At 41.9% G+C, this 22,945-nt stretch overlaps 2 protein-coding genes across 2 annotated transcripts; both read left to right on the top strand.

Moving 5' to 3' along the window:
- Positions 1 to 8,915: 8,915 nt before the first annotated feature.
- LOC308134132 (sodium/hydrogen exchanger 2-like) lies at positions 8,916 to 14,912 on the top strand (the record flags this gene model as incomplete). The annotated part of the gene is made up of 13 exons (XM_080501762.1): positions 8,916 to 9,159; positions 9,481 to 9,703; positions 10,185 to 10,425; positions 10,512 to 10,762; positions 10,848 to 11,065; positions 11,166 to 11,362; positions 11,435 to 11,524; positions 12,175 to 12,245; positions 12,571 to 12,705; positions 13,278 to 13,374; positions 13,508 to 13,636; positions 14,570 to 14,633; positions 14,743 to 14,912. 13 exons carry the CDS (start codon positions 8,916 to 8,918, stop codon positions 14,910 to 14,912), a joined length of 2,130 nt encoding a protein of 709 aa, XP_080357888.1.
- A 529-nt stretch (positions 14,913 to 15,441) lies between these two features.
- Positions 15,442 to 20,176, top strand: LOC308134974 (transmembrane protein 182-like). Its single transcript, XM_080502837.1, has 5 exons — positions 15,442 to 15,763; positions 17,579 to 17,702; positions 18,060 to 18,158; positions 19,340 to 19,477; positions 19,668 to 20,176. Exons 1-5 carry the CDS (start codon positions 15,590 to 15,592, stop codon positions 19,886 to 19,888), a joined length of 756 nt encoding a protein of 251 aa, XP_080358963.1. The 5' UTR covers positions 15,442 to 15,589; the 3' UTR covers positions 19,889 to 20,176.
- Positions 20,177 to 22,945: the final 2,769 nt, after the last annotated feature.

The following is a 22,945-nucleotide window of genomic DNA, read 5'->3' as shown; positions in this document are numbered from 1 at the left end:
ACTTCTAACTGTCTCTCTTAATTAGGATCTCTTGATAGTGTACATGTAAACTGGCAGCACTGTGCCGATGAGTCTCGTGGCGGATTCATATCAGTTCGATGGAAATGAAATGGCGTTTAATACATCCTCTAGTTTGCGTTAGTCATCATTCAAGTTGATGGAGCTTTCAAGATAATGCAGAACTTGGCATATTAATAGATTTGTGATGTAATGACAATGAGAAGATGCAGCAAAAGTGGAGTTAAACTCTGTGGACAACTTTTAGAAAATGAAGCGAATTTCTATTTAGGGCCGCAAATGCATCACGGGACCTTCATGTACAACAAAAGTAGAATTATATAAGTTCACTGAAATTCCAGTAATTAGCACCGCACTTTCTAACCTATTGCATTTAAAGCAGCCGCATTGCAATAATGTGCTATTCCTCAGACTGGGGATGGCTCGTGAAACATGGTGGCGGCAGCATCATGCTCCTTAGCGGAAGAAACAGGAAGACAGGTTAGAAGTGTGAAGAATAGAAACAGCCAGATATGTTGAGGTCCTTAACAAAAACCCTCTTGTATGGGAAAAGTGAAACACTAATAAAGTGGCTGAGAACAGGCTATTTCTAAGGCTGTACCTTCGAATGCTAACGGGATGTGTCTGTTTTAAAGTAGTGCTTGCGAGGAGAAAGAAATTGTGCCCACATTTAACTTTCGAGGGCAGACCTCATCTACCTGTGGGAGGGCCCAGGGAGTATCCACTACCTGAGGGATGGCTATTTTGCCGGTTAATGTCTCAAAGGGGAAAATCTCTGAATCGCCTGTATGAGCACAGGTTCACCAAAAAGTGGATCAAGCAAATGAGGGAGATGACAGACTCTAGAAATCTGGGGCCTCATGGACAGGTGATAGGGAAAAAACACTAGAAGGATAATTTTATATAATAATAATATGGCACCTTTAAAGATCTGATTGTTGGAAGAGTGATACAGTGTGTTCACGTATATGATGATGGTATTCAGTTGTGCTCTGGAGTCCATGGACATGATGATGTCATCCAGCTGTGGCTCCAGCTGTAGGTCACAATGATCCTCAATCATATTGCTTGGGGTATTTTTTTTTAGATGTGTTGGTCCGGGTTCTCACTCCAGGCCTGTCCACCTTTAGTGACCTTAACAGGAGCACATTACAATCAATAGACCACACAAACCTTTCCGTCATGACAGGAAGCACATAACGTGGATTTTTGATTAGTAACAAAAATATGTATCATACCCAAACCCTCTAAAGTCATTTTGCTGACTTTGTCCACTCTGTTAGTAAAGATGTGTGAATTTTCCCGAAATGACACTTCTATCATGTTGTCAAGATTTAAAGTGTCCCGTCTTGACTTTTACATTTGATTATTGATAAAGTGAAGTTTTCACAATGGAAGAAGAGAATGTTTCAGATAAACAACACGTTTTGTTCATTCAATGGACAATAAAGTTCAAATTTCAGTGTGAAATCCTTGGATTTTGTGATTAAGAGGATTTGGCATATTTGTTGTCCCTGTTTTGAGAAGTTTCATTTCTGTAAAGTTGAAATTAAACTCACATGATCATGAATCAGTAAAATATCCTTTTTTTTAACTTCTGATCTACTGTCTTTGGCACATCGGGAGTAACATTTGGGTTAATGAGAATTTAAAATGATTGCATCCTGTTTTTAATTATGATTTACACATTGTCTCTACTTTTTTTTTAAATGGGAACCACTTTATCAATACATTTTACTTTTTAGGTGAGTAAATGATCTGAGTACTTTTACATGATGTCATGGTTGCAAGAATTGAGAAGAACAAACCACAAAAATGTTGCTACACTTGAATGCAGATTTCAAGAATCTGGATTTTACTTTAGCCGAATATATTGGATTAAAGGTTACCATTTCACTAAACACCTGTTTACTGGAGACGGGGCTGCTGAATGATACCAAACTAACACAGCCCTGGCTGCAACATGAAAAGTTTTAGCAGTGAGTAACATGAGATTTGCTGTATCCACAGATCCTGTGACGCATTAGACATGCCACATACGTAAACATGAGCTTCTCTACAAGCGAGCCGACCGCTGCAGTAGGTGGTAGTTTATCTTCTTTACTGCTTCATCCAGCTTTAGGTGTTGGATCCGATCTGAACACACACTCACAATCACACCTACTGACTATGCAGAGTCACCAATTGGCCTCAAACACATGTTCTTTGTCTTTGTTGTTTTGCACCGTGAGAGAAACTGGACTATCTGGATAAAAGCCACAAACACACAGGGACAACATTGTTAAATAAAAACACCAATCCTGCACAACGCTGCTGACAATATATTCCACTTCCATGGCATTATTTGAGAGTGAGTTTCCAATTTCAGACTTTATTTTTTAAAAGACTTCTCTACGTGTTGATGTTGATTGAAGGACTTTATCTGTACTTTTTGGCCGACGTGTGAAGCTTTGTGTGTTCTTTTGCCAATGTAGTTCTTCTCATCCGTATGTATTCACTCTTCTTCTTTTGCTTTTCAGAAGTAGTGTTCAGTTACAGATTAATGAAGGAAGTGAGTGGTTGGGGGGGGGTGAGGGGCCCCGCTGTTGGTTACAGAAGTGAAACAGGGCAGAGGAGCTTCATGAATACATTGAACTGACTGCGCTCAGACTTCTGACAGTCACAGGAGAGAAGAGGAGGACAGTGACCCGCTGGCATGTTGGCTGAAGGTTTTCTCAGACAGCTGTGCTACAGGGAGGAGAGAACGTCTGCTTCCAAGCGAAAGAGAGGCGAGACAATCCCTCATTGCAGTGACCCGGCAAACTCTGCAGACCTTCAGGTGCATGAAACTGAAACAGGTAAATGACCACGTCATCATTTTCTCTGTGGAAAATAGTCCAAACGTCTGCTTCGTTTTGTGTGAACTATGATTTTCTGCACCGGCTTAAGTTTATCTCCTCACTGACTTCAGTTTGCTGAGTTCACTCTGACTCAAGCTTCCTCTTTTTGGACAAACATAACTTTTTCACGGAACATGTAATGAAAAATGACTATAAGTTGTACTAAGTCCACTTCAGCTCATAGCTACACACACTAGTTCAAAGCTGCGGGAGTATGTCTGGTTTAGTATTAATATGTAGCTTTATATGCCACATTATTGTATAAGTGATATCATGTAATGGCTGTGACCTGTTAGGGTCTGTAACAAGCTTTCATGTTGTCATCTGTTACGGGCTCTCGAACAACATGTGATAAATTCGGTTATTTCCACTTATGCGCTGATAAATATTATGTTATACACAACATATTCATAAAGCATTTGATTGGAAATAAAAGCCCATATTAAATCTGACAATAATAGTCACAACAGTGTAAAGTACCACTTTATAGCCTTGAAAGGTAAATACGTTAGAATATTGAAAATTTTAAAATTTGCTCTCAACTACAACTACTCTGTGGAATTGTACTCAATTACAACTAACAGAATTTTTCTCTGAAACTACTTTTTAACTACTTGCAATAGTGAGAAATCAATACAAATTTCCTTTATAAAACATCTTATTTGTCAGACCAATAAGAAAGTATTTTACATTACGCAAAACTAAAAAATGAACTAATTGACGACAAATAGGCTGATTAAATAGTGTGGATATTACTATAACTGTGGGCACAAAGTAGTGACATTTTCTGTAGAAATATATATTACATGGTACTAAATTGTAAATATGCATATAAGATCTGTTGAGAGCTGTTTATGCAATGCAATTTTATTTAATACATCCTTACATTCTTAAAAGAAAATGACCAATACAAGTAATATTATCTGAATTAATAGATTTTGTGACTCTTTTGAGGTAAAACTTGACTTTATCACATCTGACTCTGGGTGAGAATCCTCTTATTGCATTAATCAGAATAACTCTTCATTCTCAGGGCTGGACTTGGAGCAGCCAGACTCCTCTGAACCTCAGGGGCTGCGAGTGGCCCCTCAGGGTCCTGCAGGCCTCTCAATCCCGGGGTGTTCACCCATGTACATTGAGGACTGCAGCCTCTTGGAACAGTACCCAGACCTGCATGTGGTCGACTCCGCCCACATGTCGCACAATCTATCCAGGGCCAGCCTCAGCCAGTTTAACCTTCTGTCCCCCCACTATGAAAATATCCCTCACCCAGAAATGACGCCACAAGCGGATCCACTGATTCCCGTGCCAGACCAGGGTTACCTGGTGATGGGACGCAGTGTGAACGTCAGCCTGGATCTGCCGGGATCCGGCTTGGGTCCCATGTCGAACTCCGTGCTGAATGGGCTGCTGGAGAAACAGCTGGAGGAAGTGTACATGCAGCACCTGACTGACAACTTGGCTCGGTGCAACTCCCACCTGGGTAACAGCCTCCTGCACGGCCTGGTGCCGCCGCCGCAGCCCGGGGGTCTGTCACGGGGGCCAGAGTCGCTGGAGGCCAGTCTGGAAGACAACTCAGGAGGAGTCAGCGGCACTAAAATCAGCTATCTGAACACCCACAACTTAGCTCCCTGCTCGTCCAACTTCAGCTCCCCGGTGTTGAGGATTTCTGAAGCTGCCACTCCTCATCTGCAATGAAAGCATCCTGAAAATGCATCACATGAAATACGTTGTACTATTTCTGGTCTACTCTAAAGTTTGCACTCACTGACACGTGATCAGGACTGTGAAGACAAAACAAATGCAATCTGCTCTACCAATGCTATTTTTACGCAAAGGCCTGTTGACCTCTTTAATTAAATGATGGTTGAATTTGAGCTGCTTTCGTTTGCCATCTGCTGGCAGAGTTAAGTATTACACCATTAAAAATTCACCTGACGCTGACTGCAAAGTATTTTAAAGACTTCATAAGTGAATATATGTATTATTTCTTGATTAAAACAATCTGCAGTGCTGTAATAGATATGTATTTATTTTTCAATTCAGTTTAATTTATTCATGAAAATGAGTCCTGATTACATCAAACGCCCTCTGAGATGTAGGACAATGGAGACAAAATGTACCATTCCAAAAGTACCCTCAGTTTGTAGGATATAGAGTTTGCTGTCAGAAATAATCAATAATGCTGAAGCATATATTCTAAACACATTTGAAGTATTGCAATCAGAGAATTTTCCTTAATGGATTTTACCACTGGGATCTACCTCGGATGGAATAAAATTAAATTATACAAGCTTGGAACTGATATTATTATCAATGTAGGACCATCACGCCTTACATTGCCTCGGAACAAATCAACTTCGATATGATGTAATTAATCTAATGCCATTCAGATGTTTGGGGTTTTAAATCAACTGCTGTTTATGTGTAAACATAATTGAGATTCAAGTTTTCAGTTTCTTTGTTTCCCTTCAGGATGTCAGACTCAGACACACTTCTGTTATTAATTCCCACAACTTTATATTCAGCTACCACCAGACAATTACATTTCAAAATGGCATTTTAGGCATTGCAACATTAAGGGAAGCAAGTAGTTTTCTTTTCTTTTAAAGAAATAAACACATTTGACAATTCGGCGCATACATCACTGAAAGTATTGGTTCTTCTCAGTTCAAGAGGTTTGGCTGTGGATTTTGAAGTCTTCCAGGAAAGTCAAAACACAAACATGTATCATTTCAAAACATAGTGGAGGCCGAGCATGGACAAACCGCCTCCTGTCACACCACAATCTTCACTTGATATGTGTGTAACGTGATGCAACATGCAGACCACTGTTAAGCAGTCAGAATGTCGTAACAGCCGTTCTTCCATTCCAACTAATCCAAGTTAGAGCCGAAATCTATTCCAAGATAGCCAGTGTAAACCACACGCCATTCAAATAAGGATCCATCACAGGGCTAACACAGAGGAAAGGAAACAAGTAGTTTAGAGTTGAATATTGATTATCAAGTGCATGATTTACTGGTTAGGAAATGGAAATAAGCCGTAAAGGAAACTGTATCCACCTTCTATTCCACTTCATCCTGCTCAAGGTCACGGGGTGCTGAAGCAGATCTCACTTTAGACCGTACAAAAGGCAGGTTAATCGCAAAGAAGGTCATCAGTCCATCACAGGGCAAACACTTATCATTGATTTGAAGACACTAAATCACCTAATAAGCACGTCTATAGACAGTGAGAGAGAACTATAGGACCAGGAAACAGGAGCTCAAGCTGACAATTGAACCAGAGATATTTTTGCTGTGACATCACAGTGTTATCCACTGTACAAATATGGGGATGCTTTCACACATCAGACATGACCCAATCTACACTTGAGGTATTTCACAAAGAGAAAATAATGCTCTTGACAAAACATGGTGTCTTCCATTTACAATACATGACTTATCTGAACTGAGCTTCTTGTCTTGTTTGCAAGAATTATTCAGACGTGCCGATCCTGCCATGCTCCTTCTCAGCGACTTCCACCACGGTGACACCGAAGGTTAACATGGAGTCAGTTGATCTTTAAATCCACAGTAAACCCCAGCCTCATCCAAATGACCCCGTGAGTTCGGATTTATCTGATTTATGATCAGGTTGTTTTGTAACCAGGGAATCACAAATCCTAGATACTGTCTTTTGTGCAGTGAGAATAATAGTGACCCATTAACATGCACTAACATACTCTTCAGAGGCTGGAGGCGCTTCACTTCAGTGCACAAAAAGATGGAAAACAGAGATTCCGTAAGGTTCTTCTGTAATTAATAGATTAGAGCTGGCAGTCTAATCAGGCTTTGTTGCATATGAATTCTGTCAGGAGATTATGGCAGGTAATTCCCAGGTAATTTAGAAGAGCTAATCTAAAAATTAAACATGAAGACAAAGAGCAGGAAAAATCTGATTTTCCTCCATGGATGATGCACAAATCAAGTCAAAGTCCTCAGGAGATGATGGGGAACAATAGAGTCTTTGAAATCTTTCTTGCAATTCGCTGTGGGTGCACAGAGAAATAACCTGATGATCGTAAACATACAGAAGTAACAAGGTCGCCCGTCCAACATTTTGATAACAATAAATACCAAATTATTATTGAATGGCTTAAAACAACCCACTGTTACATATCTGAAAAGTCCAATCAAAGGTTTACTGATTGGAGGTGAACTATGTCAAGTTAATAAAAATATACCAAACCAGATTCCCTCAATCAAATGGGAATGTCAGTCACACGTTTTCACAGTAGATATGGTGGCATTTCACAGAATAAATAAGTGTGTGTAATTAATGACAGGGTGGGAGGTGCATCATGAGGAGACCTGTGTTGCTCTTACTGAAATCCCATCCATCCATCCATCCATCCATCCATCCATCCATCCATCCATCCATCCATCGGTTTTTGATTTCATAACTGTTACTATCAACAATGCTCCAGTGTGAAGAATGTACACAGAAGGCCGCACATTTATTTGTATTCAAATGGGGGGAACAATAGTACAGTTATTGAAATAATAAATGCGGAAAGTTCAGACCTGTTTAAATACAATAATAAAGTACAAATACTGGGCTAATACCGCCTCTGGCAGCTATCTTTATTTTCAAATATTCAAAACAATCAAATTGCATGGTGGTGCAAACAGTTCAACTTTCCAGTACTGTTATTTTACTTTTCACTTACTTTTTAATCTTATTTGTATTTCTATTTTAAAAGTTTCACAGAGATGAATAGATCCCAGCAAAAAAAAAAGATTGATTTCATAAAGCGTTTACTTAAAAGAGAAAAATAGTAGAACTTTCCAAAGGCAGCTGCAGCAGATTTGATCACCAAAGTTTAAAAAAAAAAAAAAAAAAACCCATCTGTTTAAAACTGTTGGAGAGGAAAAGTCACACAAGCACCATATTTGTTTATAGTGTAAATGACCTGAGCAACTAAGTTTAGGAAATACTACTCCTGCTGTTCACATTATTTGTGTAATTTTAAAAAGAAAAACTAATTCTGATAGCCTTTCTCATGTTAGACATAAAACCGAGCCAACAACATTACTGAAAGAAATGGGGATTCACAGAGAGATGATAAACCTTGAGTTTAATAATGAGACACTGACAGCAACAGATATTACTAATTAAAATGTTTTTGTTGCCAGAAGATAAGATCTTCTTCGTATCTCTATAAAGTCTTTTCAATAATCATCCCACACCACGTCCACAATTACTTGTTTACTTGTTTATTAGAGATGAAACATTACAAATTAAACAAGCCATACAAACAGTAATTCTCTGGATTGTTTGAAGTCATTTATTGCAGATCCAATAACATGAGAGTTCAAATTAGTTTTCAGACTGTGACAGAAACTCTGAGTTACCGGTCTGTTTCAAAGCCACACATCAAACCATGAAGCAACATTGAAGGCAACGTGTTGAAAAACACTGCATTCTGAAGAAAAGACGTGTTTAAAAGTCAAACTAAGGTTGGAGATGGGTTGTGATTAGCTATGCAGAACTGAAAGCGGAAGTTAGGTAAAAATACAGTGAAAGTGGAGCTCAGAGCAGTTGTGTTTTTGACTGATAATGACCGTGTGTGTGTGTGTGTGTGTGTGTGTGTGTGTGTGTGTGTGTGTGTGTGTGTGTGTGTGTGTGTGTGTGTGTGTGTGTGTGTGTGTGTGTGTGTGTGTGTGTCACAGCCTTTGAGCTCTGTACTGCTGGTTGGATACCACTGCAAGCTCAGGGATTCCTGTGCACATTAGTGGTTGCATGGGTCTCACTCATGCTCTTGTTTGGTGTGTGTGTGTGTGTGTGTGTGTGTGTGTGTGTGTGTGTGTGTGTGTGTGTGTGTGTGTGTGTGTGTGTGTGTGTGTGTGTGTGTGTGTGTGTGTGTGTGTGTGCATGCTGCTGTGCTCCCCTGGCTCCATATCCCCCCATCCTATTATCCCATTCCCTTTCTTCCTCTGCTTCTCTCTCCTGTCAGACCAGCATGGCTGCAGGATGGACGCTCTGTGGACGCTGCCGCTGCTGTCTGCACATCTGTCAGTGTGTTTGGCCCTCACTCCCCGAGATGAGCCCCCTCAGCCTCGCAACCTCTCCCCCTCGCTGGGGTTCAACAGCAGCGACGACAGCCTAACTGTGGATGTGCCCATGGCTCTGCGGGTGTTCAGTGTGGACTACCACCACGTGCAGGCTCCCTTTGAAATCGTGCTGTGGATCATGCTGGCCTCACTCGCCAAGCTGGGTAAGCCCCCTGCTGCACTGGCAGCCATGTGTGCTATTGACATGGAATAGTTGGGACAGTAATATTGTCAGGGTTAGAGTTTACGCCATATATAACGAAAATACTTTCAATAAACTGCACTCTAATAGTGAGTTGTTTTAAACTGCTTCACAATTTTGAATCAGTCGTGACAAAAGGTGTTTCGAGGTATGTGATGGCCGTAGTCAGTGCACTGCCATTCGCATTCATATGAGCGTCAGTGCCTTGTAAAAAAAAAAAACGGGCTTCGAAACAACACAAAAAGTGGATAAATCTTCTTTTATCGTGTTTTGATCCTGCCAGGTTTTCACTGGTCGGGTCGAGTACCAGCAGTGGTCCCAGAGAGCTGCGTCCTCATCATGGTGGGCCTCCTGGTTGGAGGAGTGATCTACGGGGTCCGCCACTCTGCTCCTCCGACTCTCAGTGCTGACGCTTTCTTCCTCTTTCTGCTGCCACCCATCGTGTTGGATGCGGGGTATTTTCTGCCAGGGAGGCTGTTCTTTGAAAACCTCGGCACAATTCTCTGGTTTGTTAACTTTAATGTGTGCTGTTGTTTGTTTTGTTGTGTTTTATTGATCCGTGGTATGAATTTGCTGTCGTTGAGGAGGCAAATGCAAAGTCATGAAAACACAGTGTGTGTTGGTTTACTCTAAACACGAAACAGTTTAGCATACTATACTCAAATATGACATCTCACAGGCATTTAAGGCTGCAATTTGGTTAAAGTCGTGGTATTCATAGTGAGTGAAGATGGTAAGAAATTACATTGAATGATGAAAATTACACAACAGATGCAAGTCTGTGTATGTTAACGCAAAACAAATACGAGACGACTTTGGTTTTTAAAACACACATTAAAGTGTATTCTTCCACAGAGGCCTTATTTGTAGGTCTAGGTTCTTATTCTGTACGGATTTTGAAACATCAAATTCCCTCACGACCGTTTTCTATGACAATCAAGTGCATCATATCTGCTGCAAAACAGTAGGTTCTGTACAATCCTACAGGTATGCGGTGCTGGGAACGCTGTGGAACGTGTTGGGCATCGGCCTGTCTCTGTACGGTGTCTGCCTGCTGGCGCCGAGCTCTCTGGGAGACGTCTCCCTGCTCCATTGCCTGCTCTTTGGCTCGCTGATCGCCGCCGTCGACCCCGTGGCCGTGCTGTCCGTCTTCCAGGAGATGCACGTCAACGATCAGCTGCACATCCTGGTGTTTGGAGAGTCGCTGCTCAACGACGCAGTGACTGTGGTGAGGGCACAGGTGGTGTGAGGGTTTCATCGTCAAGCCAGTATCTGTGTTACCGTGAGACCCTTTTTTTTTTTTTTTAATCTCAGGTGCTGTACAAACTGTTTGAGTCCTTCCTCCGCCTGCCGTCAGTGTCGGGGCTGGACGTACTGCTGGGCGGGTGCAGGGTGGTGGTGGTGGGCCTGGGAGGCCTGTTCGTAGGGCTCTTCTTCGGCTTGGTGGCAGCCCTCACGTCACGGTTCACCTCCAAAGCTCAAGTCATCGCCCCACTTTTCGTCTTCCTCTACTCCTACCTGTCCTACCTGACGTCAGAAATGCTTCACCTCTCCGGTATCATGGCGTAAGTACGTTACTCAAACTAAAACCTCATTTCTTGCTTGAATTGGACTTTGTCCCCCAGCGGTTGCTGCTTCTCCTCCCGGCAGTATTGTGACCTGTGCCGTGACCATGAAACAGTATGTGGAAGCGAATGTGTCAGAGCGGAGCAACACCAGCATCCAGTACTTTCTGAAGATGTGGAGCAGCGTGAGTGAAACCCTCATCTTCATCTTCCTGGGCGTGTCCACCATACAGGACGTCCACATGTGGAGCTGGCCCTTTGTGGCCTCCACCCTGCTGCTCTGCCTGCTCTGGAGGGCCTCGGGTAACTTTGGAAATCTATTTAAAATAGAAATAATAAAAAAAAAAAAGCATATATCCTGCCTCCGTACACGTTCTCCAATGCACACGTCTCCTGTCATCAGGAGTCCTCCTGCTGACCGCTGTGGTCAACAAGCTGCGCCGGAACACCGTGACTTTCCGAGACCAGTTCATCATCGCGTACGGAGGTCTGAGGGGAGCAATCTGCTTCTCCCTGGTGTTCCTCATCGACGACTTCCCGAAAAAACGACTGTTCATCACCACCACTATCGTGGTTATCCTCTTCACCGTCTTTGTGCAGGTCTGAGAATCACTTCAGCGTCTCATTCTTCCATGGCATTGTGTGTTTTTACTGGTTGACTTTGGTTCTCAGGGGATGACCATAAAGCCTCTGGTGGAGCTTCTGGATGTGAAGAGGAAGAAGAGAGCCCTGCCAACTGTCAGTGAGGAGATCCACAGCAGGGTGAGGGGAAAAAAAAGATCAATTATAGAAACAGACACAGAATAGTAAATATAATATGGTGAAAATCTGGTGACAGATTCAGTAAATGAATGTGAGCATTAAAACTACAATTCACAGCAAACTCCCCAGACCTGCCAGATGGAAACTGAAGAAATATCAGACTGTTGTTTTAAAATGATTGTATTTTGACCAAAACATTTGCACAACTTGAAAAAGACAGGAGAACATGTTTTTCCCAATTGTACTTAACACCGCATCGGCTGTCAAAGGTTTGAGATGAATTGAAATCTCAAGACTCAAGAGTATTTATCATATATGTGTTTTCAACCTCATAACTGTTGTTTAAACCCGTATGTGAGGCAACACTGAAGCCAGAAATTAGGCTGCACATGTTGTCCCTGCATGAAATAGTAACATCTGCTCTCTCTCTTTTTTTTAAAATCCATAACAAATACAATGTCTATTGACCAACTGGAAGTTTTTCTTCAAAGTGAAGACGACACTGAGTCTTTGTAACTTAGGAACGTGAAACATTCTTTATAGTTCCTCGTATAATTTTCAATATCCATGCAGTTAGGATGGAGGCATTCAAAAAGAAGCGTGAAGCGTTTCAAATATGAAACGTTCCATTGACTCATCCTTTATTTCAGCTCATCGATCACCTGCTTGCAGGAATCGAGGATGTGGTGGGCTACTGGGGGCAGCACTACTGGAAGGACAAGTTAGTTCTTCCTCTTTAACTTTCTATTCTGTTTGACTGGCAAGCCGTTTGAGCATTTATTCATTATTGTTGATATTCCATATTGTTGATAGCTGTTTGAAATGGTAAAAAAAAATGTGCATCTAGTAAAAGTAAATGTGGTAAACCACCAGTAGGGGGCAGCAAATGCATTGCAGTCGTGCTTTCACGTTCATGTTGGCTTGTGTGTGTGTGTGTGTGTGTGTGTGTGTGTGTGTGTGTGTGTGTGTGTGTGTGTGTGTGTGTGTGTGTGTGTGTGTGTGTGTGTGTGTGTGTGTGTGTGTGTGTGTGTGTGTGTGTGTGTGAGGTTTGAACAATTCAACAAGAGGTACCTCCGTCGATTCCTGATCCGTGAGGACCACCAGGCCCGTTCCAGCATCCTGAGAGTTTACCAGGAGCTGGAGAGGAGGGAGCAGAGAGGAGACGAGGAAGCAACACCCATGTGAGAATCACTCTTTCTGTCATTTTACTATTCCTCCATGGACCACTGACGTTTGTTTCCTCGGAGGAGCCCTGTAGGTATTAGAAGGAAAAAAGAAGTTTGTTACTACTTTGTTACCACAGAAAAATCTACTCTAGAGACCTTTTGCTGATTAATTGAAGGGTCAAAGCTTTAGACTTAAAAAACAACAACAAAAACAACAACAGCACAATTTTGTATCATTTGTTTGTTATATAATTAAGGGGACAGGTGTAAAGTGGGCAACATTGCTTTTCACTAGTGATTTAAGCCAGAGAAGTCAAACACAAGGCCAAAAGCAGCCCCAAAAGGAGACTCCAATCCAGTTTGCCAAACCACCAAGCAAATTATAAAAATTTCAAACTGATGTTTTTAAAAACACATGTTTCTTAAGACAACACTGAGACCCGAGCTGAGATATGAGGAAGTTAAAGGTTTCCAGATATCTGACTGCAACGCTTTCATTGGTTTAATTGGAGGATTATCCCTATTTTTACTTCAAACCCTCTATATGCCTTGATAACCGACTCAGACTCTGATAAACTGGCTTTCAGAGTGGATCCTCGGTCCCACAGCCGCCCCCTCCTGCCAGAGGAAATGGACAGCATAAGACGTATCCTCTCCAGAAACCTTCACAACTTCAACAACAAGGTATGAACTTCACGTGATCCTCTGAGTATTCCTGATTTCACCATTGTTTTGATCCCCAACCAATGAGCAGTGTGTGAGCTCTATGCAGGTTTTATCTGAGGTTTCCCTGTTGATGAGTGTGTTGTCACTCCAGCAGACACCAGCCTACAGCAGACACACCCTGCACCAGGATGCCACCATGGGCAGGACGAGGAGGCCTCTTCACAGACACCACAGTCTGGGAGAGAGACACACGTATAACACCATCACACACTGGCCTCGGGTACAGAAGAATTTTACATTATACATCCACAGATTCACCTAAACTTGAGACAGAGTGCGATTATAATTTAAATTGTGAAACCAACTGATTCCATATTGAACCTGTGCAAGGAACAATGCTGAAGGTCAGTATTGGACTCAGGTATCATTATAGGAGCAGCTTAACCGTCTGTCAACATCTCTATCAGGGATGTTTTTACATAATTTAATGTAACAATGAAAGAATGTCACACATAAGGCCCAAGGGCCAAAACAGGCCCCTGAGAGCGTGCAATGTGGCCCGCGGGATATAAAAATGACAAGGTAGACATTAACTGCAAGTTTAAAAAAATGTAATTGCTGGGGACAGGGACATAAAAAATAATTGGCACCCAGAACTAAACAGTAGATGGAAAAAAAATGCTCGTAGTAATGCAGCAGTTAGAAGCTAACTCTGTTATTGCTAGCAAAGTACTGCTAACATGAAAACCACAATTATTTTTGCCTTAATGTAGCATTGAGATATGGAGCAATTAAAACGTAAGCATATTGTACGCATTCATGTGTTTTGTGGATGGCTTTGGAGCACATCGGGCTACAGGAGCCTTCTCAGCTTTTGAAAAAATTGTGCATTTACATGGAAAAGACGGAAAAGCTGAAAATAATTCAGTTTTGATGTTGAGCAACCCCCAAGAAGCGATGAAAGTTTTGTGTTTTCACTTGAAACGGGCCTTTAGTTTTCCTTTCTTGGTGCTCAAACCATTATTGTAGATCGAAATACAACTGGTTTGAAAGCACCTTACATTTTACACTTTAAATGGGAAAATGTTGGATTCTATGCATAAGCACATCATCATTTTGATTAAACATGGCATATGAAAAAGCTGCTTCTGATTTTAGAGACATATAAGTGAACCCCTCCAGGCTGTTTGACTGCATGTTTCCATCATGGCAGGTGGAGGATGAAGAGTTCGGCGACTCACACAGAGGAAGAGTAGGACTCATTAGATCTCATACAGGTAAAGACGATGAGATTTCCATCGCTATTTACTCAGAGAGGACAAAATCTATGAACATGTGTAATTGTAATGTTTTACCAGACTGTCCAATCGTTCCTTCTTCTGGCAGTGTGCTCCATAAGCCCCAGATCGGTCCTCCCGGTGTCTTCAGCCTTACCAGCCTCAGCTCAGACAAGTCAACAGGACACGGATCGTGCAGAAGAAGCCCAGCAATCACGTGTGGAGAGAGTCCCCAGGAAACATCTCAGCTTTGTATTGGAGAATGAGAAGCAGCAGTGAAGACAGACTGGAGGAAAAAAAAAAAAGTCACTTCAAGCAGCCCCAAAATGATAAACTGATCATTAGTCTTTTAGTTTCATTGATGGGGTACAAGAGGTTTATTTGAATCCTTAATCACTTTCATGGACACTTCACAATTAAAATGGCCCAAAAATAAATGGGTTTTATTCTTTTGAGTGTTGGCCGACTACAATAAATTGTCTCCCGTCCTTGTGTTTCACCTCTCGAACATCTCTGGTCGAGGTCTGAGGGTCATTTGCGTCTACAGCCTAATTCATTTTCAAAGTGGCACTCCGAGAGTAACACCTAGCCTGCAAATACTTTGAGGTCATAAATGCAGAGACCCTGCCATTCACATTGAAAATGCACTCAAAACACAACAGTCCAGCCTCTCCTTGTTGCCTGTATAAATGCAGAGCACAGCCCCTGGTAATTTGACGAGGACAGCCTCACTGCTCCTAAAATAACTCCTGTCCCCCTGTCTGACCTCCTCAGTTACTGTAGCTCCTCTTCCTCGCCGCTCCAGCATGCCAGGGAGTGGCTGGGCCAGTCTGACTGTTGTCTTTGGGACTGGGGCTGGGCAGTGGGCTGCACGGTGGACACCAGTGAGGAGTCACCGACCGGAGGACTGAACACTGACCAGAGCAACACATCCAAGACACTATCAGGCTGCAGGCATGAGAGTGGGAGCTGCCGCCCTGGCAGGGGGGATTTTTGGGGTGACTGGGACCCTGTGTTTCTTCCTGGCCTTCGGTACAGACTACTGGCTTCTGGCCAGCGACAACTGTGGACCATATACATGGCTGACGGAGTCAACAAGTGTCGCGGGAAATATTACCAATGCAACTGAGGTAGGTTGAATCTGCGTTCGCTAACAAAATAAATAGTAACCCAAGTGTCTGAAGCACAAACTCGTTGGTGACCTTCATAAAAAAAAAACATGATAGTAGGAGTCACAGCAGAACATTATTTACAACATTATTTATAACACTTGGAGATCTCGTGGGAGGACCACAAAGAGCCCAGCGTGGAACCGGATCAGATGCCGTGCGAACTGTGGCGTGCGAGTTATGCCACGACAGGGTATTTAAAGATGCACTGAAATGTTTTAGTACGTCACTTCCACCAAGATGAAGATTTGACTGAAGACAAATTTGAAACAATGACTTCATTCCGATGTTCTGTCTGGATTTAGAAGCATAAGTAAAAAAAAAAAAAATGCACTGAGTATAGAGCAGGCAAACACTTCCCCAGTGAGTCCGAGCAGTTTGCTAAACAAACATTAGTGTTGACAGCATTAAAGTGATTAGCTCTACCAGGGCCGCCAACTATTCACCTCAACTTAAAGTGACATTTGGGTTCACACACACATTCTGTATACAATTAAAATTGCAGTCACGTATATTTTATCAGTACAATATACTTTTGTTTCCTAAATAGCCACCAAATAAAAATGATTTTGAAGCAGTGTTACTGACACAAGTTCACTTTTATCATTATTCCATGTTGGCTATTTGAGGTTTATGAGGTGCACATTTGTTGTTTGTGTATATACTTGTCATTAAGTTGTCTTTCTGGGTGTTTTTAATGTGTCTTTTTCTGTCCGCTGGCTTGAACTGGACCTGAAATTTGGCTCCACCTCATGTGGTATGACAATTAAGTTTCCTTGTATGACAGTAATGTGTGGTGTGAGAGTGTGAGCTGAGAGTCAGATGATGAGAGGTGGCAGGCCTGGCTCCCCTCACAGCAGAGGCTGTAGTCTCTTTAAACCACCACAGCCATAAATACATATTGGAATTACAGCGTAGTGACGCATTCGATGACAGAATCGGTTTGAACTCAGATCTGCATTACCACTTAGCTTGAGGATTGTCCAAACTCCTCTTGGGCCCAGAAGAGCAACACAGATACATATTTTCAACCCTTTTCGTGTTTTATTTAGTCCAGAGATGGGTTTTTTTGTGCAAATATATAAAGAGAGCAAATGTGTAGCACACGTGTTGTGAATATGTATGGTAACAATAGTTACATCGGTCAACATCATTGGATTTACACTGGAACTGACAACTTACTAGTTAGATCAATATCCTCTACTTTAAAACATTTCATCTTATATTCTTATATATACAAGATTATAATGCATTGTGTACCATCATAAAACTTCCCTCTGAGGACTTCGTCAGGGCTGGACTTGACAGAACTCTATAGGCTCCATGTGACTGTGATCTTCATGTGTGAAATCAGTGGCGTGGCCCTTTAATTTTCCAGTCTATTCTCCCATGCCGCCTCTGAGAGAAAGCTCACAAAGTGCAAAGTAAGGGATATACTTATAAAAGCTAATCCCCCGGTGAACTCCTCCGTAACATCACAGCCCAACAAAGTCTTTCATTTTCAATAAAAGAGGATGATTAAAGTTGTTGTGTTATTCAGCAACATCAATCATGCTCCTGACAAGCCAGTGGAGAGTCTCGCTCATGCGTGTTTCATAAGTTCCCGGGGAAAACCTCACAGACCAGCAGCCCATAATCAGAACCACGTTTGATGCCGTGGCACCACTGAAGTTCACAATCGCACAGACGCGTGTTGAAAAAGCTGACAAGAAATAGAGCTCCCATCCATCTGTAGATATTTGAGCGTCTATCTCTGTGATGTCTGTGTTTCTCCAGATCCAGCCAATGGAGGCCGTCACCGATGCTCCTTCGGCCCTCGCTCTGCACCACGAGGGCTTTTTCTGGCGCTGTGTGTTCCAGGTGGAGCCCACCACTCACGCACTCCTGGCCACGCTGCTCAGTATGTCGGCAAAACCTTCCGCCATGAAAGCTCCTCGAAGTTTTCTTTGGGAGCCTTCCAGCCTTGTGCGCAGCCGTGTGGTCTGTTTGACACGCTGACAAGAGCGGGAGAGAAAAATATCCAATATGTGGATATGTGACGGGGGAAAAAGTCAAGGACGGCAGGAATAATATAGGACCATTTACTTTAGATTATATACAGTTTGGGTTTTTTTTTAATGCCTAATATATCATATACCATACTTTAACAACTGCTTACATTGTGAGTTAGAGGTTTTGAGGGTATTTAAAAAAGAAAGAAAGAAAAAGATCTTTCCTTTAACCCTGTTTTTTTCTGTCTTTTTCTTTTTTTCCAAAGTATACCAGCCAGAGTCCAAAGTGTGTATCCATGGTTACCTCTTTCCACTTCCTGTTGCACTGGGACAAGTCCCTCACCCAATTTATGATGCTACAGCAGGTAAACACATCTACAAGCACAGTCTGAGATAATCCACTGTCATGGAGAGGTTATTTAGTTCAGGCGGGATGTGCTAGCAATGTATGTGCATGTGCCTGTTTTAAATGCATTATTAGTTATCTTGTTTTCATATTTATTCTACCCTGTCAGCTGTATTTTAATACTTTTATCTATTTTTTCTGGCTGTTGCACTGAGTGCCTGACACTTTATTATAAACTTAATGACAATATTCTATTCCATTCTATTCTATTCTATTCTACAACCCAGGCTGTGACTGGAATCCACTGTCACAATATTAGTTGGCACATCAAGTAATTTGATTAATGAATAATTACCATACTTTTCAACTGACATTAGCACCGAAATGCTTTTTGAAAGCTCTATAATTAAATACATGGCCATTAGTAATACGCTGATATGTTTCTGTAATACAGGTTTTCAAAGTGTAGGAAGACAAGCGCCTCGAGGCTCGAATGTTCATTTTCCTCGTCTTTGTCAAATTGTATGATGAACACATAATGTTTTGTCGTGACCTCTAAGCAATAAGAACCGATATCTATACCTACATCCAGTCTTTATAGATACCCTGCTATTGTTGTTTCACTAAAGTTAAACGTTCAAGCAAAGTCAACTCCAGGAACATCTATGCTCGTTATGATCACATCACTTCTGCTGGGCTCCCTGCGACCCGCACACTAACAACTACTGTTAGCATTAGTGTTAACCAAAGGTATTCGCTTGGGGGTTACTATTTCACTCAACTCCCATTTGCTCGTCAGTCCTGCACAAACTCCTTTCTCTCGGCAACAACATGAAAGAGGCCCGGTCGTAGTTTGCGACGCATTAACAGGCATAAATAATTATTCGCTAATCAGCTTTCATAGTGTTTGTAGTTGATCTCTGCTGTTTTGATGCTGCTGTCAGAAGGACATAAATCACTTTCAGCACTGCTAATGACCTTTCAAGCATCTTCTTACTTCATTCTTACCTGGAATGAAAATGTAGCTGTAATACAGCTTTATAGTTCCTAAATGTTGTGTTAAGTTATGTTTTGCTTGTATTTTTTTCACTTTTAGAAACCACATTGTAAACCTTTTTAAAAAAAATCATCCTCACATTTTAATGGTGACTGTGTGTTGGTGTGCACTCATAAGTAAATGACTCTTCCTGTTCCCTGCAGTGTTTCGAGGTTTCTGGACCGTGCTGATAATCCTGGGCTTGGCCTCGGCTCTGGTTGGAGGCTTCCTCCTGGTTTGTGGTGTTCCCTTCATCAGCCACAAGCTCTACAAGCTGGGTGGCGCCTTCCTCATCGCCGCTGGTAAACTATATCTGTGTGTGTGTGTGTGTGTGTGATTGCACACACATGTTTGCATGTTGCAGGCTTGGCTGCCGTCAGCTGTTCATACCTGTCACACGATAAACACTCTGCTGCACTGTCACTGTAACAGCAGATGATACGAAGCCGCAGTGACAGCGCGCCTCTAATACCCCGCCTGTCTCTCCCGCAGCCTGCTTGTTCCTGTCTTTGCTTCTGCTCTACGTCCTGTGGATGGAGGTGGTGGACGTGAAGCGTTACATCCTGCAGGAGAGGGGCGACACATGTCACGGCGCGGAGGTGTCGGTGCTCTACGGCCTGTCCTTCATGGTGGCGGCGGCTGGCGTGCCGCTGGAGCTCGTCGCCGGCTTGGTTTTCATGCTGGTGGGACGAGCACTGCGTGCCAGCAAGTGAGCGCCGGCCATCTGGGCCGTGGGAGAGAAGAGCACTGACCTCGCCATGTCCTGCACACTTGTGGGACGCAAATACAAGCGCGACCAACATCACAACACCGCTTTCTATACATCGCCCCTTAAACACTAATGAAAAACATTATTTACATGAATATGTCACTGTCACAGCTTTGTGCATTGTTGTATATTTCGGTGCCACAGTGATGACGGGTGAACCAGCTGTGTCCTGATTCTGGCCGACGATCAAAGGGTGCAGGGTGAGGAGGGAGGCTGGAATGGCAGGATGAACTGAAGGCGGTGGGTGGAGGGTGGGGGTGGAGCAGGAGAGGGACGGACGCGGGTGGGATAAAGGGTGAGAGAATTGATGTGTGTGGGGGGAATGGGGTGGGGGGGGGGGCAGAAGGGGGCTTTGAGAAATGAACAGCTGTTTGTGGGTTTGTTCAGTGTACAGCCGGGCCAGCCACCTGCCTCCTTCACCCCAATCTCATTTCACTGCTGCATTCGAACCCTCCACCCACCCCCACCCCGCACCCCCGACCCCCACCGCGTTGCTTTAGTTTAGTCTCCCGTGCCCCCGTCCCATCCCTCGGTTCCACCTCACATGTTTACGCGGACGTTTAAATTCAAAATCCGACAGCAGCTGAAATGGAAATTTTAAAAAAGTAAAATAAACGAAAACATGCAGATGTAAACAGAACAACACAGATTTCTTATGGGAATTCCTTTCCCTCTCCTCAATGTTATCACAGAGCGAGGAAACACCAACTTGTGATTGTATCACAACTGCCGCTATATTAGATCAGCCTGCGTTTTCTGAATGGGCATCGAGCGAGTGGACTCTCAATCACACATATCAGCTTTCATCTGCTCTGCTGAGGGGCAGAGGTGGTGGAGGGGGGTGTATTCGCTTCAACACACACACACACACACACACACACACACACACACACACACACACACACACACACACACACACACACACACACACACACACACACACACACACACACACACACAGCTGAGTTCTGATTCATGTGAGATTGAGTGTTACACTTTAATAAAGTACCTCAGTCATCAAACGTTGCTTGTCACTGAGCTTAGCTGGGATTTAACTGTAACCCTCACATGACTGTTATTGCTATTTTATTGTGTTATTTCACGTGTATTTGATATCCAGTACATTTTCTGTGTTCGCTAGTTTCAGCAGTTTTAAAATATGTAAAATATTAATGGCTGGGACACGTTTGAATAAACTGAATAAGAGCTGTGTGTCCTGTAGTGGAAAATGGGCATTCTTACTTTGAGATTTTACAGCCCGAGACAAATGTGTCCATATTAAGAAATATGACTTTATTATATATGAATAAAAAAAAGTTTTGAGCTCATGCAGAAGAAACTCCAAACAGATGACTTCTGTTCCATGATGATGACTACAAATAAACACATTATTTAGAGACATAGTGTCATTTAAATACTAATGCCAGTTAGTATGTTTTAGAGTCCAGCTGACTCATAATTTGTTGGATCTGCTACATGTGCATTTACACACATTCACATTAGCTATCTCGTCCGTCCATTTATGTTCTGTGGTGGAATCAGTTAATGTAGGTTTAACGCCGCTACAAAATGTATAATATGGCACAAAGAAAAAAATCATAAAGTGTTCAAAATTGTACTTATCAAACTTTTGGAACATAATATAGTTATCTTGTACATATAGCAAACATATAAAATATATAAACATAAAAACAGCAAATAAAAATCTTTATGAAATGTATTGTCTTCATTTTCAATGGTGAAACGTGTTTTGCAGCGCCAGACAAATTATACTTGGTTGAAAGTAGAAAAAAAGGGCGCTTTTGGTCATAAAGGCTGCAGACATTTATATTCAGCCTACGAATATATTGTTGATTAATCAAAGTAATTAAATTAAAACAAACACCAGAAACATGATGAGTCATAGCTTGGTGCCAAATAGGTGGCAACATTTGCTGAAATCTAACGTACCTGGATATTAAAATGACTAAATTCATCTTGTATTTGCACTCAAATCTGAAATAGCAGATGTAAAATGTACTGTAAGATTGTTTGTTTTAAGAATTGGTTTACACAAACTCACTTTTACAATGGGTAGCAACTAATCTCACCTTCAATTATGAACCCTGCTTAATGTGGGAGATGTTTTACACACTCTTAGTGACTCCAGCGCACACAATGGTAACAACTGAGTGATGTTCCAATTTCTTAAAGCAAAACCAGACGAGAAAAATAACTTTCATTGTGTGGAAGTATGCAAAAACGTGGTAAGATTTCCTTTTCAGCCGTGCATCTGCATCACAAGAGCGAGATTACCTGCCATAAACATAGAAAGCCTGAGACGGGCTTAGCAATAACATCAGTAGAAAGTAAATAGAAAGAAGCAATATCCTACACTGTGTGTGATTTTCCTCTTTAGTGCAAAGCAACCGTCTTGAAACACAGAGAGGATCCACTTTTTCTGAGGCAGATTTCATGACTGCTGCACCAAAAAAATAGCTTTTTGTTCTACTTGCACAAAGTTGTTTCCTGTATTAATACGTCATCGCTACCTCGGCATTATTTTACACTGATGCAGTGAAGTTTAAAAATTTTTTTTTCTTATGCTTCTAAAGCGCGTCTCATTGAATTTTAGGTGACAATTCACTACTTGTAATTTAATTGTATCCGATTGATAGAAACAATAATAAAATATGTACAAGATTAAAAACAAGCATGGAAGTTACACATTTCTTCACATAGACATGAATTCACTTATACTAAAGAGGACAAATTAATTCACTTTATTACCTTTATAATCATACTGACTGCAGCTGTTTTGTTGACTTTATTTACTTTACATTTTTCTAACCAATAAGTTTTGAACAGAAAAATCCTGCATTTTATCAAAAAGTAAATTTTCACATTTCTATATGCTTAATTGCTCGAATGAGAAATGGGCTTTGAATGTAGATGTTTGCTAATATCTACGGTTTCTTTTCATTTTTACTTGAGTGTGCTTAAAAAGTACTTTGACTTGTTG

Source organism: Blennius ocellaris, assembly GCF_963422515.1.
Source record: "Blennius ocellaris genome assembly, chromosome: 9".
In the NCBI taxonomy this organism is placed as follows: Eukaryota; Metazoa; Chordata; class Actinopteri; order Blenniiformes; family Blenniidae; genus Blennius; species Blennius ocellaris.
Note: the sequence above shows the minus strand (reverse complement) of the source record. Positions and strands in the feature narration are given on the sequence as shown.

What these genes read in the sequence shown, in the direction of transcription:
- LOC308134974 (XM_080502837.1), top strand. Translation starts at nt 15,590, where the DNA reads ATGAGAGTGGGAGCTGCCGCCCTGGCAGGGGGGATTTTTGGGGTGACT. An exon ending in ATATTACCAATGCAACTGAG is followed by an intron (nt 15,764 to 17,578) that starts GTAGGTTGAATC and finishes GTGTTTCTCCAG; the next exon opens with ATCCAGCCAATGGAGGCCGT. An exon ending in CGCCTTCCTCATCGCCGCTG is followed by an intron (nt 19,478 to 19,667) that starts GTAAACTATATC and finishes TCTCTCCCGCAG; the next exon opens with CCTGCTTGTTCCTGTCTTTG.